General features: G+C 41.1%; 1 protein-coding gene across 1 annotated transcript in view; it reads right to left on the reverse strand.

Moving 5' to 3' along the window:
* Positions 1 to 341: 341 nt before the first annotated feature.
* The window catches only part of TGFA (transforming growth factor alpha), a 69764-nt gene continuing 51998 nt past the window's right edge, over positions 342 to 18107 (reverse strand). Inside the window, exons 3-6 of the mRNA XM_069766545.1 lie at positions 13126 to 13243; positions 10946 to 11095; positions 8842 to 8966; positions 342 to 3661 (exon numbers count right to left, since the gene is read on the reverse strand). Of these exons, the coding sequence (XP_069622646.1) occupies positions 3654 to 3661; positions 8842 to 8966; positions 10946 to 11095; positions 13126 to 13243 (401 nt within the window). The 3' untranslated portion in view covers positions 342 to 3653. The remainder of the gene's footprint in view (positions 3662 to 8841; positions 8967 to 10945; positions 11096 to 13125; positions 13244 to 18107) is intronic.

An 18107-nucleotide genomic window follows, 5' to 3' on the forward strand; every position in this document is an offset into this window, starting at 1 on the left:
CAGATTCCCTTTAAATAGTGGGTGATTTTTATTCAGACGGTCTCGCTGCTTTGACCGCTTGCGATGTTAATGTTTTTTCTTTGCTGTGGTGTTACCACTTGACCCCTTTTACTATCTACCTATAATACAGTACTTTACGCTGCAATAAACAAAGATTTGGCTGGAAAGAAACAACTAACGTACATTTTTTTCTACCCGATATAACAAAGATTAGTGCAATTAAAACTATATGGTAGCGGAGTTATTTGTACTGAATGGAAAGTTCACAACCTAATTGCATTGGGTTCGGGCTTCCACTTCAAATTTACACTTTGTGACCCAATTTTTTTTTAAATCTTTTTGATTTCTTCATGTATGAGCTTTATACCTAAACTATAGCAACCTTGATTCTCACCTATCAGTCTATGATTCCTAATGATTGAGGCAATCTCGGCTGCATGGTCAACAATAAATCTGGCATTTCAGCACCGTGATACCGTGAAATCACCAATCCTGGCCTTGTTCTTGTCCTATGGTGGCCATACAATGGCAATGGTTGGATTGATGCATGGAGGAGCACTAGACATTACGGGTGGTGAGTACTCAACTGAGTACACAAGATTGGACCTAGTTCAGACATCCGTGTTTTGTGTTTGAGTGCTATCTGTGGTTTTCGCGGATGGCATTCATAGTCTATGGGGCCATTCACATGTCCATGATTTTTCTTGAACTGCAGAAAATCGTGGTGATATATCCAATTTTGATCAGAGGGTCAGAGCTAAATCGGTCATGGAAATCTATGGGGCCGTGAAAAAATTACATTACATACATAGGAGAATCTGTATCTTTATTTTTCTCCGCAAACAAGAAAAATGGTCAACACTCGGACCACACTCAAGTCAATGTCCGATCAACATAATCGGTTTGTTTTTCTCGTACAAGAGAAAAACATACGTCAGATTGGGGCCTCAAGAGTATGAAGAATTGAGAGAAAATGCATAAAATGACCCACAAAAAGCCTAAACATGTCACCCAATCCGGTACCACGAGGTCCAGAAAGAAAGGGTGTATTTTAGAGCACCTCGAACACAGGGCTTGTATTGGACATGATGGAGCTCGAAATTGTTTTTTTGTCACCAAAGGGGTAGATTTTGGTCATAAACCGTAATGGGTTAGGTATGTAAAGTAATGTACGTCAAAGAGGGAAAAATAAGAGTAATGATTAGACGCTGTCATAAATAATGAAAGCAAATATCTCAATTTTTTTGTAGATGTGGAATTAAAATAAGTACCGTAAATCTAAAAAAAAAAAAGGGGAACATTGCGATTTTAAATTGTGGCTCTGTCCTATTTAATGTCTGTGACTGATTTGACAACCTTCCAGTATCCAATAAGGTGAACCAAGCACCTTTAAAAAAATCCATAATTTTTCTTAAAGAGAAACTGTCACTTGACTCATGCTGCTCAAACCATAGGCGACATGAATCAGAGTCTGGCTGTATGTGTGTCTCCAAAATGCTGCCGCGTTTCAAAGAAAGTATAATTTAATAGGTTTCTCCCCGTCTTACTCCAGGGGCTTGACAGGCCTTTCCTTATGTACAATCATGGGAGAGACCTGGCAATCAACTGAAGTGGTGTGGGGAGAAGCCATCTGGGGGCCACGCTGGACTAGTCATGTTTATTCCTATGGTTCCCGGCTCTTCAAACGATATTTTCTCTGAAACACTGGAGAAAACAATACATGACTGCAATCCCATAGCCAGGCTCTGATTCATGGTGCCTGTGGTTTCTGATGCATGAATCGATTAATAGTTTCCCTATAAAGTATGTGAAATATGAAAGTTTTTGTCAAATTTATTGTATATCCTTTGGATATGGTTTTGTACAATTTTTGCATAATCCATTGTAGAATTTAGATGGGTATAATACATGGGCCGCGATTCATCAAAGTGTTTTCGCCAAAAATCCGGGGTAAAACACTTTGATAAGTCGCAAAATTATTTCGACTTTTGGCAAAATACCCCAGCACATCTAATTTATGGCGGGCTGTAACGTACCATACGCCAGAAATCCTACTCCAGTTCTTGAATTGAGTAAGATTAGTGGTGATGCGCACACGCCACTTTTCACATGCGTCTGATTCATTAAGAGGCATGCGGCTTGAACAAAAATCTTGTTGAATCTTGTTTCACCCAAAAATTGTTAAGAGCTAACGTGAATAGGTTTCGTGTATGTATGTTCACCTCATCAACTAGTATTTTCGGTGTTACCCTGCCTGTCTATTCTCCCACAGCACAAAAACGTTATCATTCCGCAATTACATCCCCTTTGGTGTTGATATAATAACACTCTTAATAAACATTTATTGTAAACGGAAGTATAAAAAGAAGAGGGAGCTTTGGCATTGTGGGTCCTCTAGAGGGCAAAAAAAGCCTAAATAATTGGTTCCTAAAATGGGTAATTTTTGGACAACAGACTTCCCCTAAGCTGGAAGAAAGCTATATGTACCATCTCAACACATGCTAAAACCTGCTTTACAGTAATGACTATGACTTGTAGGTATCTCATCTCCTTGAATCCTCAGGTAAGAGCTGAACTAAGGAATGTAGACCAGCTGTTTTTTATATGTCTCCAGACACAGGATTGTGAGAGAGATCGAAACCCTCATCTCATAGTGACTCACTTTCTCATCACTGTCTACCGTGGAAACCAATAATTAGGACACCAAGGTAATTCTTCCTGCCATACATGCTCTTCCAGGGTACAGAAACAATTAGGTAATGAAACATTCAAGAACTGAAGAAGGAAGGGTCCATTGGATGAATACCCAAACCATCCAGTGTGTAGCATCGATGAACGATGAATGGGTTGTACTACTCGTGACTCATTAATAAATATGCTGAAAAAACATCTAAATTTGACAGTAAATTGTTTTTTGGGCAAACACATGCCCTTAAGTTGGCTAAAATAGGCCATAGACAAATAGCAAAGTTTGAGCGTTTATGTGGGTCCTCTCATGAGTGTTACTGGACTAAAGATAATGGACTAACGGAGATTAATTCTAATGCACTGTATAGGTAATTTCCTTTTTAAATATACAAAAGTTGGAAGATGTCAACATATTGATGAAAATTATTTTTCCCCCATGGATATCACCAAGCTGTCCCTAGATATACATCTATGAATATACTGAAATTCCAGCAGCATGGTATATAAGCGAATGGTCCATTAGAAGGACCCGTTTCAGAGAGTCAAAATGATTAAAAAAAAATATTTATCAATGCCTTACCAACAAACGGGCCCAAAAACTCATTGACTTACACACTGAAGACGCATCTGACAGTATAAGAATTAAAATATTAATCTGGCTCATAGTAGATGCCTTTGTAACAAAACATGTTCCGCACTTGTAGTGTCAGTCTTTATTATGCTGATCTACTCCGTGATCCCCATAGAGTACTTGGAGTCCTAATATATTTCCAGTGTGAATTGTCCTTCTCCATTCACCACTGCTTCACATTACTCAAGGCACGTTGGGTACAGTTCCCATGTCCTTGGATCATGGACCCCAGCATGTGTCCTGTTAAGAATATGTGTCCCAGCTGTAGTTGAGCAAGATGGGTCAGAAGGTTTCTCCATAGATGGGGAATGCCCTTGTTTTCTGCAGATCCTTCTCAGACCACTGTAAAGCAATAGAGAAAATACAAAAATGAGAAGTCTTCATATGAAAGAGTATTTAGGCAATTAGAAAGAAAACTTATCAGGATAGCAAACACTTGTATTTGCCTGGAGAAGACACTGAATGAAGGTTATCCATATATGACCAGAAGATGATCACTATTTGGGATACTGACATTTATTTTGACCTTCATGCTGCCACCTATCCAAGAAAACACTACTGTAGCTTCCTGGATAAATGTCAAACTCAAGGCACCGTGTCACTAAGAATTCAACTGAAGCTGAGAAACTCTACAAGGTGACCATGTGATCTGTGTATTTAGAGATCGGTTAAGGGAACATTTCAGCAAATGGACTCAGTCTATAGACATATTCTTCACCTTAACGTATTTTCAGATTGGTTGGTGTTGGCTAGTGTCATGGGTAGGATCACTTCATACTTGCCATATGATCTTAGAAGATTCCCCATTATTGCTAAACGTAGTACGACAGGTAATGAGCGTTATCCTACCATCATGAATTTTAATCTCATGTCTTGAAATAAAACTTTGAAGTTTTTATTCAGTTGACGACATTCAGAATTTTTTCTTCATACGACAGGTAATGGTATGACGAATCATTTTTATGTAATTCCAAATAGAGGCTGGACCGACATGTGTCTGGGATGATTTTTGAGCAGGGGGTTAGACAAGATGACCCAAGAGGTCCCATCAAACTCTACAATTCTATGATTCTAATTGTAAAAAAAACATAAAATATATGTAGATATCATACAATCCCAACACAAAAATTTGTTAATGAACGCATCCACTCATGACAGTTGCTATCTCAAGTGGGCTTCACAATTCAATGTCCCTATGGACTACTGTAGGCTCATTGTACTTGAATCCAAATTAATCCATGAAAATATTTCTGAACTAAGAGAATAGACTCCATGCAGGCATCAGAGCAACATACAAGCTCAAAGTAGTTTTTGGCTTAGTTGGTCTGAAACTCAAGACCCTAGTGCTACATACAAGTCTTCATTCCTAAGCAATAAACAACCATACTGCCTTTAATTATTGGGACCATCATGCTTATGGAAAGATAATATATACAACCTTAAGGTTCTTTAATATCTATATATATATAATTGTCTAAAGGGCACTTCTGTCTGTTTGTCTGTCTGTCACGGAAATTCCGCGACGCTGAATTGGTCGCGGCCGGCCATATGGCCAATGGTGCTATATAAATAAATAATAATAATAATATACTACATGGCTGGGCAATATACTATGTGGGCTGTGCTATATACTACGTGGGCTGTGTTATATACTACGTGGGCTGTGTTATATACTACGTGGGCTGTGTTATATACTACGTGGGCTGTATGCTACTTGGCTGTGCTATATTTCTCTGCTGTATCTGTGCATCATGAATCGTGGTATGTGTTAAAGAGGGGGCCCACGGAGATTCTTTCGCCTGGGGCCCTCAAAAACCTGGAGCCAGCCCTGGCTTCACTGATTGTTTGCAGCCAGGCGTGACCAATCAGAGACAGGCGCAGTCCGACCGCGAATTGGCGCGGAATTTGAACCACACTTCGCTAATTGGTCGCGCCCGGCTGGCCAAATCCTGTGTATAAATTGCATTATTCTGAAAACTTCATAAATAAACTACATACATATTCTAGACTACCCAATGCGTTAGAATCGGGCCACCATCAAGTGGATTAATAATTGGCTAAAGAAATGTTTGTAAGTGCGCTTGTTCCCTAAAATTGTCGATGTAAGCATACCTTGATCAGCTGACAAATGGTCAGAATGCTTTGTTTGTTGGCTGATCGGACAGTTTTTGCAGTCTAAAAATTATTGTCACAACACATCATGTCGTGTAAACAGGAAAAGTCATGCTGGCAGAATACAAATGGTTTGGGGACAGATCATTATTATTAATAATTGTTTTATCTCCATACAGTTTGTATCAGCCTATGTGAACAAGCTTTAAAGAGGACCTGTCACCGGGTCAAAAGTAGTCAGTGTTTGCTCTTCTTTTATTCCCACTGCTCAACGGAGTATGCAGTTTTTTGTCTTTTACATTTGCCAGATATATGGGCCTTTTTATTTACTAAACAAGAAAAAATTCTAATACCATGCACATATTTATAAGCTTTGGAATCGGCAAAAAAATGTCAGTACAAAATTTTATGACGATGATGGTCATGATGCATAGCTGAAAGCTATGAAGTAAGTGATCATCAGAAGTTACCCCAGAAGAATAGGAGGCTGCCTGATATCATTATCTTTAACCTTAGCCCTTATGTCCCTTGTCTACTTTCTACCCCATAAATAGGAACTCTTCCTTATGGCTTGTGAGTATGACCAATTATCTCGGACAACTGCTATCTGTGGTTTTCAGGCTAGCACTCATACCTATGATATTCTACTATACTGTATAGGGCTGTGAATAAATCCAATTTTTTCCTCAGACAGAGTGGTCCACAGAAAAAATTGGAGACATTACCTATTTTGATCCAAGAGTTGGATAAAAAATCACCAATGCAAGTCTATGGGTCTGTGTCCAATTTTCCCAGAGTGACTGAATGGAAAAGGTGGAAAACCAGGACAAACTGATGCCACTCTGGCCAGAGTCTTATCAGAATATTTGGTCCATTCTTCCTTGTTGAGGAGAAGATGGTCGTGTGAACATGTTCTTTAGTTTATTTGATAAAGCTACAATACCTAAATATCTGCTGTGAAATGGGCATCATGGCATAAAATAAATGAATTCGATGAGTGACCTTTCTGTCTTTGCTCATTTTATAGAAAGTGGAAACAGGATGTTCTATAAGATGAAACTTGGAAACCAGAGGTTTTAGGTTTAGGGGTTGAAAAGGGCAGTTCAGACCATAAATCTGTGGCCTTCTGCCAAATGCAATTTAAAAACAGTGCGCGGTGGTGCTGAAAGGTTTCAGTATCCACAGTGTTGCTGCGTTAAACTGTTGAAGTGAGGACAACACGGCCATTGTGCGGTTGAGTAAGCCGGGGACGTGCACAGAGTCACTTTGTCTCCTATGGAAACATGTGGAGAGATGGAAAGACTCCTCACCCATATGAGGTTCTGCTGTAAACGCAAAGTAGGGCTTGAGCATGTTTTCCTGCTCTTGACATCAGCCTAGTCACACCTGTTGTTTTCCAATGTTAAAGGAATGGATAAATGGAAGATTATTACATGGTTCTCAAGCTGGCCACCTTGAAAGGCTCCTGAGTCAGAAGCACATCAAAGGCAATTCACAAAGCTGCAAATACTGATGTGGATGTTAATAAGAATAATAGCTTCATAATTAGGTGGTTATTATAATCCGTATCAACCATGTAAGTATCTGCTTCCAATTTCCGAATGGTTGTCGGAAACCACAAAATCTGTCTAACAAGATGTTCACCTCAATCTTCCTGATTGCCAGTCCCTCCCTAAGGCCAGATATAGGCATCACACAGACTTAAAGGGGTGCTCCAGGACTAGAATAGTGCCTAACCTGTCAATTGGTGGTGTGTGAAATTGTTGCTACAATAATGCTGAGCTGCAATATCAGACACAACCCATGGGCAGACAGTTGCTATTTTTTTGTAATCGTGAACAGCCATTTTAACTTATATTAACCCCTTAGTAGAATTGTTCAAGTTTGTATCCATTAGTACTAGAGTTGAGCACAAAGACTCCCATGACTCGGCGCCAAGGACCACACTGGTGGTCTGTGGCCATCAGACCAGAGCTGACCGTACATGGCTTGATTTTATTGTTGGAGGTCACACACACATGCCTTCACTGTTTATGAAAACAGGAGCTGTGAACGTTGGTAGTTAGAAGGAAGTTTGTAGGGCTAAGGTCTGGCAACCACATTGGTGGACAGTCAATCTGTCCTTTCGACCAGGGCCCGGCAAATATTTTTCCTCAACTCTAATTAATACTAATTTTTGGACCATTTCATTAACAGACGTAGTGAAAATTGGCAATTTTTCAATAGACTGAGTTTATTTCATAATTAGTTGGTGGTTTTCCAAAAAGGAATTACATTTTCATGGTCTGACTTCAAGGTCTTGTCTATTGGTCAGAGGTCCCTAACACTTAGCAGGTCTAATACAATAGATGTTGTTGAACCACCGTGAGTATTAAAAGAATGAAAAAACCTATTAAAGATACGACCTATTGATTTGACGCTTGTCTTAAGGTCAAAAGTCAGTGAACGAGCAATCGCAGTAATAGGAGCTCGTATGCACTTTCCAACTATCTGCTGATTTAAATAGGCCACCAATCACCCCAATCAATGGGCAAAAAGGCTATTCGTTGGGTGACTGTATTTTTATGCATGCATAAAAATCATTTTTATTAGCCGCACAGAATGCTGACAACATGCGCTATATATTAATAGGGACAGCACAATATTACCAATATCAGCTAGTCAGCAATCATTCTGTCATCATTACTCCTTGGCCTGTGGAAATAAATGTTGTTGGTCTTGTATAAAGTTGGTAAGTACTCGCTGGCCTGAAATAGGCAACTATTAACGTTGTGCCAGGTAACTGATGTTGACCCTAGTCTCACTTTTTTGTAATGGCATGACATCTTTGGTACCACTGGTGCATAACCAAATATGGAGATGCCAATAGCCAGGGACACCCGTGGACACAGACAAAAGAGGGCGCCAATGCAAAAACAGTACATGGGCTATTTACAGTCCAATAATGTGTCTATGACAGAAGCTTCTTGCTACTTTGGAGGTAGAAATGGGCCCGCTTATCTTCTGGGCCCTTGTGGTCCCAGACGTAAGGATATGTCTGCCTATGGATAGGGACCATGAGGCAGGGGGCATGAGAGCCAACTAACACTTCAACTGCTCACTGTTGGGCAGATCAGTGACTTGCCGATGCATCTAGGTCTACCTATAGATACTTGTGGTTGAGTATTATGCAAGAGTTATGGATACAGGCCAGAGATCACACATACTCCCTTCACACTCATCTCCTAAGCAGCTGTGATGTCCATTTACTTAAGCCTCCGTGTAATTAATGCTCACTCATCTTCTGACTGGGTGTCAAGCTTTAAATGCAATGATATCAGATTTGTAATTTGTACACTAACACTTATGACATTCGTTTAGTTAAGAGGCATAAAATATTCATGGCCCTCTGCCTCATTCTCACGTCATACCTGATGCACGGTCACCTGTCTCTGACTTGCAGCAGGAAGCTCCCCCTTTGTAAAGTCCATCTGGTTTCTCTTGCCGACACATCACTGATCGACACCACTCGCGGTGCTTTTTCCAGCTGCAGCAACTGTAACACAAGAGGGCATTCTAAGTGTGCGGGAGGGTGATTATTGCTTTCCTTCATTGCCGTTAAAGGTTATTAGCATTTTAGTGGGACTTCATCCAGAGTCAATATAAAAATCAGTAATGTTGTAAGTTTTAAGTTCTTCTTGGCTTACAGATGACCCTTCCTCAGTCACCTCTGTGTTTTTGGGGAGGAGGTAACAAACCTTTGTACAATTAGCGCAGATGCATTTTTTTACCCATAAGGGTTCCTTCACACAACCGTATTTTCGATCTAATTGTTGTCCGTGAAAAGAACGGACATCACTCGGACCATTGTTATTCAAAGAGGCAGTGCAGATGGGCGATTTTGTTCACCGACCAAATCTGCGTGCAGAGAAAATGGCAGTGGGCACTAGTTTCTTCTATAAATCGGATGAGACTCACATATTGAAGTCTATGGGTGCGTAAAGCATCCGATTTTTACAGTTTTACAGATACATTGCAATTCTGTAGCATACATAGGAAACTGAAAATGGTTCTGTGAAAAAAACGATTGTGTACGGACTACACACAGATGGCAACTGAATAAAGAATCATCTCACTTTTCTGGATGAAATATTTTTATATGATCGTGCGAACCTACCCTTAGACTGAGATTAGATACCAAATTACATTTTTTGTAGGTTATATCTTAACATTTCTTACAAGTTTTGAATTAGCCTTTCTTAAGAATACAACACTTATGATGCTGGACGTGCACAAGTAGCGCCTTATCCCTAAACCAATGTTAAGAAAGAATTTCATTCATTGTAGAGCAATCCAAACAAAAATCATGTTTAGCTCTAAAGGTACCTTCACACATAACGATTTCGTTAACGATATCGTTGCTTTTTGTGACGTAGCAACGATATCGTTAACGAAATCGTTATGCGTGACAGCGACCAATGATCAGGCCCCTGCTGGGAGATCGTTGGCCGTTGGGGAATGATCAGGTCCTTTATTTGGTCGCTGATCAGCCGCTGTCATCGCTGAATCGGCGTGTGTGACGCCGATCCAGCGATGTGTTCACTGGTAACCAGGGTAAACATCGGGTTACTAAGCGCAGGGCCGTGCTTAGTAACGTGATGTTTACCCTGGTTACCGTTGTAAAAGTTAAAAAAAACAAACAGTACATATTTACATTCCGATGTCTGTCATGTCCCCCGCCGTCAGCTTCCCTGCACTGTGTAAGCGCCGGCCGTAAAGCAGAGCGGTGACATCACCGCTGTGCTCTGCTTTATGGCCGGCCGGCGCTGACACAGTGCAGGGAAGCTGACGCCGGGGGACAGACACCGGAATGTAAGTATGTACTGTTTGTTTTTTTAAACTTTTACAACGGTAACCAGGGTAAACATCGGGTTAGTAAGCGCGGCCCTGCACTTAGTAACCCGATGTTTACCCTGGTTACCCGGGGACTTCAGCATCGTTGGTCGCTGGAGAGCTGTCTGTGTGAAAAAAAATACAGCACTGTTGAAAGGCAGACTGTTGTTGGAGAAAGGCGATGATTCCAGGGATTCCATTGCTGTAGCTTTAATACAATTAGTGTTTTATCAGCAGGAGATTATCACTAAAAGACTAGTTATTACGTGCAGGCCAGTCCAGCTAATCTGTGTATCAGCATCACCACCACTGATTGGCTGCTTGTTGACAATGTATAATGTACACAGTAAGCTGCCAATCAGTGGTGTGGGCGGGGTTATACACAGCTCAGCAATTTGACTACAGATACATCTACAGCAGAGAAACCAAGAATTCTATCAAAACTGCACCAAGCAGGTCATTAAGTGATACATTGCAGGAATCAGGCTTTCTACCCCATATCATATTACATGACAAAAAACTGCAGACAGATTCCCATTAAGAAAAAAAAATTGCCCCAAAGGTGGACATCCCCTTCAACAAAATCTCTATAGTCTCTCAACTAGAAAACTTGCTTAAAGGAAAAGGAATTGTCCTACTTACTGCATTAATATACAGCCGGTAATAAGGAGACCTGTGCATATCACTGCTACCGCCACTAGTGCTGTGATGGTGTTTTTCTTCTGACTTGCAGCCACAACTGCCAGGAGGTCGGCGTGCTCACAGCGTTTGCCGGCGAAGCCTGGAAGACATCTGGAAGACAAGACAGAGGGAATCAACGTCAACTGCGATCGAAATACCTAACTATCTTGTCTCTGTAATGGAAGCTTCTTCACTCTGCAATTCAGACTTTATTCCAGATATGTTACACATCTTGCAGCTTAGATACAGAATTTTTTATCATATCCATTTGTTCAACAACATTATTACATATTCCCATTGAAAGTGTATAAATAAGATCCTTTTCTCCATTCAATTATTTATTCTGCTCTCTGAAAATTTTAAGAGCGAGAGCCAACCGGGTAAAAGTGTCAATCAGATAAATGACGTAAAACTACGCATAACGTTATCAGATCTGGTCTTTCCCAGTTATTCTATGAATGGCGAGGAAATCAAAGGTTATCAGTTTCATACTTATATCTAGAGGAGCGTAGATGAGGCAGCAGGTCTGAAGTCCATATTACCTAGCTACAGCAAAAAACTCCTATGACCTTGTACACTGTCCATATTTCACGAAGTTTGGTAGCAACAGGAGACTATACTGGGCAAGCAAGCCTTTGTTTAATGGCTCACCATAGGTCATAGGACATGGCTTTGTTTGCAAACTTTTGAAGAAACTTTGTAAAAAGTTATATTAATGTACATATACTGTATAAGTGAAGGCAAATTAAACCCCCCACCCCCGCCATCTAATTTCATGTTACTTTTCTGACTACTTTGCATGACTTATTTGCACTGATCCTAAAGGACTAGGAGCCTTAGAACTAAAAAGCAGGTAGGTTGCAAACTACCTGCCTGTTGTGCGCAGCGCCGATATCTGCCAGCATAGAAGGGTCACATACCACCGACGATTCAGTGGCTTCCGCTGACATCACATCGACAGAGCAGCAGCTCCTCTTCCGCTCTGCTCTGTTGACAACGTGTGACTGCCACTGTCATGCTGATTGATAGTCAGCTCCCTGCTGCCTAACTGCAGGGAGATGGCAGTCAATCACCATGACATCAGCAGTCACGTCCTGTCAACAGGGCAGACATGAAGATGAAGAGCTGCTCTGTTGACATGGAGCAGCTGAATTGCAAATGACCATTCTGAGCCATTGCAGGGTAGAACAAGCAGGTAGTTTCCTCTGTTAGCAACTATCTGCCTTTTAGTTTTTACGCCAATAGTAAAAAAATAAAGGAGACCCAGAAAACTCCTTTAAATTATGTTCCATAATATGAACCAACGTTTCAATTATAATTCTACTGGTTATAATAGGAAAAAGTCAGCAATCTTGTCAATTAACAGTTCCCTAACAATAATGTAGTAGGGCAGAGGCACATTCAGGAGGTAGAGCAGGGCGTGGGCTACTGTAAAGGGGTACTTCACGAAAGCTGACAAGTACATGTCCACATTGTGCAGAGACTGAGTCCTTCAAATGGTTTTCTGGACCTTTACAATTAAAGAATGGAATAAACTTCAATACTTGGCAGTGGTCTCTAAGCCTTGTACAGGGCAGTGGTGTATGTTGCTTGTAGCCGGCTGCTGTCGGAGCAGATCTTATATTGGTGACCTATCCAACAGATAAGTCATCAATCGTAAAGTCATGGACAACCCTTTTATTCAAAGTGAATGTTGAGCACAGCTCTGGATGTAACTCAGGAATCAGGATCAGTAATACAATGCATCTGTAAATTTGCTCAACTTTTTGTAGCTACTGTAAGCTCTATATATAAACTGTAAAAATGTGTAGAAAGTTGAACATATCCTTGTTACTGCTAACCCTGAAACAAGGTCACGTAGACTAGTTTAATCCACTGACAAATTTATGAAATTTGCACTTGGATTTGCCTTGGTTGCACATATCTCCTTCAATACAGCAACGTTTTCCATGCCTTGCAGTGAAAATATTTAATTTAAAAAGTTTTATTAAAATGAGAAAAAAAAAACTCACTGAGAAACTTCTATGAAAACATGAACTCAAGTATATGACCAACTGCATTGATACTGAAGTTTCCAATGTAAATATTCCTCAATAAATCCAACATATCCCTCATACAAGGCAGCGAGGACGGTAACTTACACACAGGCTGGTTCTTCTTCTTGCACTAGATACCTACAAGTTCCATGGAAGCAGAAATTAATGTGGGCATCTGGACAATCCAGAAAGTGAGACCTCACGGCCGCTGCAACTGGAGGATCTGTAAGAGATAAAAGCACATGATAATAGAGTGATGATTGCGGATACATTGTACACATACGATAATGTTAGGTCTTTAACAGTTTGTGTTGTTGCTAAATGTTTCGTATGCAGGATTATGGCAGGTATTTAAAAGACTTTTAGACATACCTTACGCCTTATATTTTAGGGTACTGAACTCATCACATCAGGCAGACCATCCCTACAGCTTTGTATGATCATACTCTCTCTTGAGGCCCCGATACACATTAATGTCAGCCGAACCCACCGATAACAACAGGTTAGTCCGACAGTCTAATTTGTATGGAGGCACCAGCGGACTGATGGTGGAGGAAGATGTTGGTCACGAATGTCCGATTTTGGACTACTGATCACATTGTTCTTCCGGAGCTAAGCTGCCCTCCAACGTGTCATTCAGTGTGTCATGACTCTGACAGGATGATTCTGCCTCCATCTTGGTCAGGTCAGGGTTAATTCTAGTCCGCCTCTCTTTATTGCGGGGTGGCTGTTTAATGTTGGTTGTTCCTAGGTTTGGGGTCGGTGAAACTTCCGTATACTCGGTTTGTGGTTGCTGACCCAGGTTACTTGTCCGTAATCGTTGTGCCTCTGTGCGTGTGAGCTTTTGCTGTGTATGACGCGGTTTGCTCCCTGACTCTTGCCTTTGTATCCTGCATTGTACTGCCCTGTCTTTCCTGGTTATCTGACACCTTGGCTCGTCTCGGTTTACTCTCTGTCTTATCCCTAAGTACCATGCTCTCGTCTGGTTTTTGACCCTCTGCTCTCTTTTGACTACGTTTATGTTCTGTAGCCTGTACTCCTCTCTCCAAGCTGCATTCCCTGACCGCACGCGGGGTGACTCTGCCCCCTTGTTATCACGTGACTTTTTTGCTCCAGGTCCTGTGCTCACTGTTTAGTCTCAGATCCTTGCGTGCTGCATGCCTTGTTCCTCCACTCCCTGCGTGCATGCCCGTGCCCTCTGATAGCGCCCCCTAGGCTGCTCCAGTGACACCATCGGTGTCATTACACAGTGGCTTTCCAGTAGAGAACACAGGAGCTACACAATTGTCTCTCATTATTTGATTTGTAACGCTCAACATATACATAATATAATCACCAGCTGTCATCTATCTCCCTCCCCCATCCATAATATTCATGTCTGGCTCACAAGAGAAATCCTTTTCGAAAATCCCAATACTCATTAATATAACAATTTTCACAATTAGAACTGAACATACATTTTAGTTTAATCCAATGACGCAATTCAGAGTCTCACTTCATATTTTACATAAGAAATACATAGAAAAACATTGTGTAATAGTAAAAGCCCCACAGAGATGTGCTGTAACCATGAAACAAGGATAAACTGTGACTCAGAACTGTCGTACGTCACACGAGTACCATATACTGTATGTAAAATGTCCTGTAAAAACATCCATAGGTTTTGTGACGGGTGAGGTCATCAGTTACAACTGTAGTTATGTCATGCCTGTAAAACTGCAGCTTTGAATTGAATGTAAAATGCAGAACTGGAAGTGAAGATATAACACCCATCAGAGGAAAGCACAAGCTACTATAACTGCCTGATGTAAAATGAGAGGGCACAAAACAATAACAGAAATACATTCATAAACTTTGCGACTGGTGATGTTATCAGTTACATCTGTAGTTATGTCATTTCTGCTCATATTTCTGTCCAGCTGCTACACAGATGCCTCCACCCTGTGCCAGTCATTGCGCTAGTTGTCCATCACCGTACATCTTCTCCATCTCTATCTACCACCCTACCTGTTCAATCTATTCTGCCAATCGCCTAAGACCAACGTTCTCCATGATCTAAACTTCCCACAACTGTCTCCAAGTCTTTCTAGTGCTGCGCCAGTTCTCCGGAATCTACCACCCCAGACAAACCAAATGATTCCCAAAGTCCACAGTTTTAAGCCTACCATGAGAACACATTTTTTTAGACTGGCCTATCATATCACTTCACTAATATAACTCTTCCCTGTTCTCTTTTCCTACACTTTCCTCAAAGTCTGGTCCTTTCTATCATCTGTTTCTCACACACTCCATGGACTCGATGGAACTTTGTATCTGGACATATGCAGTATAGATAATGGTCGATGACTGGTTCATGTAGCTTTACGTGAATAACCTTACTTATTTTCAAAATGCCTAGACAATACGTATTTTTCATTTTTTGCGTCACCCTTATTTTCTGATAGATTGTTACCTCTTGTCATCATGTTCGCACTACTACTTTTTTAACTTCCTTTGGCTCAATTTCGAGCCATGCCAACTTTATGGATGAACTAGATTGTGGCCCGATTCTAACACATCGGGTATTCTAGAATATGCATGTCCCCCTAGTATATCGACAATGATGATTCCAGAATTCGCGGCAGACTGTGCCCGTCGCCGATTGGTCGAGGCAACCTTTATGAAATCATCATCGCCATGGCAACCATTATGACATCATCGTCGCTGTGCCCGTTGCTGATTGGTCGAGGCCTGGCGGCCTCGACCAATCAGAGACGCGGGATTTCCAGGACAGACAGACAGACGGAAAAACCCTTAGACAATTATATATATAGATGATTTTTGGGAAGGCCGATCTTGTGCAGCCTATATAGAACCACCAGGGTCTATGCAGCCTCAATAGTAAAAAGATCTAATGTTAAAAATATATAAAAAATAAAAAATCATCATATACTCACATTCCGGTTCCTTTCCCGCTCCTCGCGACTCTCCAGTAACCGCTCCATGCAAGCGGCAGGTTTCGGTGGCAATGATGGTATGCAACAAGGACCTGCCATGATGTCACGGTCATGTGACCACGACGTCATCACAGGTCCTGCGAGAAAGACCTGCCATGATGTCACGGTCATGTGACCGCGACGTCATCACAGGTCCTGTGCCCATACCAACCCTGGGACCGGAAGCTGCCGTGTGCACCGCACACAGGGCCAGGACTTCAATGGAGGGTGAGTATATGTTTATTTTTTATTTTAAGTCTGTATACTACATGGCTCTGTGCTGTATACTCCGTCGCTGTGCAATATACTACGTGACTGGGCAATATACTACATGACTGGGCAATATACTACGTGGCTGGGCAATATACTACGTGGCTGGGCAATATACTACGTGACTGGGCAATATACTACGTGACTGGGCAATATACTATGTGGCTGGGCAATATACTACGTGACTGGGCAATATACTATGTGGCTGGGCAATATACTACGTGGCTGGGCAATATACTACGTGGCTGGGCAATATACTACGTGGCTGGGCAATATACTACGTGGCTGGGCAATATACTACGTGACTGGGCAATATACTATGTGGCTGGGCAATATACTACGTGGCTGGGCAATATATTACATAGCTGGGCAATATACTACGTGGCTGGGCAATATACTACGTGACTGGGCAATATACTATGTGGCTGGGCAATATACTACGTGGCTGGGCAATATATTACATGGCTGGGCAATATACTACGTGGCTGGGCAATATACTACGTGGCTGGGCAATATGCTACGTGGCTGGGCAATATACTACGTGGCTGGGCAATATGCTACGTGGCTGGGCAATATATTACGTGGCTGGGCAATATACTACGTGGCTGGGCAATATACTATGTGACTGGGCAATATACTACGTGGCTGGGCAATATACTATATAGCTGGGCAATATACTACGTGGACATGCATATTCTAGAATATCCGATGCGTTAGAATCGGGCTACCATCTAGTAATAATAATAATGATATAATTATAACATATCATTGCGATAGAAACTTTCAGAAAATTTAGCTTTGCTTTTTTTTCTCCCAATGTTGCTAATATGGTACTAAATTGCGAAAATCTCAGGGTTCCTGTTACATACTTTCTTTACAGCGTGATAAGTGAGGGTCCAGCATAAATAGGTGTTGTGGTTCTGTTCACCGTCTGTAGAAATAAATACTGCCTAAAGTACTATGTCCCCTGATGCCCTATTTTGAGCCCAGTACCTTATATTAAACCCATGCATCTGATAAGAGCCTTCCAATCCTTTTGATCCAGTGGAAGGTAAACAGATATGGGGCTGCTACATGAAGTCAACAAATACCAGGTCAAAGTCTGAGTTTTTTCCTTTTATTGGAAGTTTCACATAATTGTGAAATCTAAGACCTAATCCGTGGACTCAAGGGTAAAAACAATGAATTAGTATCCTGCAGCCACATTTCTTACTATGCATATATTATGCAAAGATACAGATTGGCCATATACAATTGTGCTCAAAAGTTTACGTATCCAGGCAGAATTTTAGCTTTCTTTGCCTTTTTTCAGATAATATGAAGGATAACACGAAAAATTTTTCTCCACTCATGGTTAGTGGTTGGGTGAAGCCATTTATTGTCAAACTACTGTGTTTTCTCTTTATAAATCATAATCACAACCCAAAATATGGAAATGACCCTGATCAAAAGTTTACATACCCTGGTGATTTTGGCCTAATAACATGCACAGAAGTTGACACAAATGGGTTTGAATGACAACTAATGGTAACATCCTCACCTGTGACCTGTTTATTTGTAATCAGTGTGTGCATAAAAGCTGAGTGAGATTCTGAGATCCAGATAGACTCTTGCATCTTTCATCCAGCCACTGATGTTTCTGGATTGTGAGTCACGGGGAAAGCAAAAGAATTGTCAACGGATCTACAGGAAAAGGTAGTTGAACTGTATAAAACAGAAAAAGAATACAAAAAGATATCCAAGGAACTGATAATGCCAGTCAGCTGCGTTCAAACTGTGATTAACAAATGGAAAATCAGGGGCTCTGTAACAGCAAAACCACGGTCAGGTAGACCAACAAAA

The sequence above is a fragment of the Ranitomeya imitator genome, chromosome 4, assembly GCF_032444005.1.
Source record: "Ranitomeya imitator isolate aRanImi1 chromosome 4, aRanImi1.pri, whole genome shotgun sequence".
Lineage (NCBI taxonomy): Eukaryota > Metazoa > Chordata > Amphibia > Anura > Dendrobatidae > Ranitomeya > Ranitomeya imitator.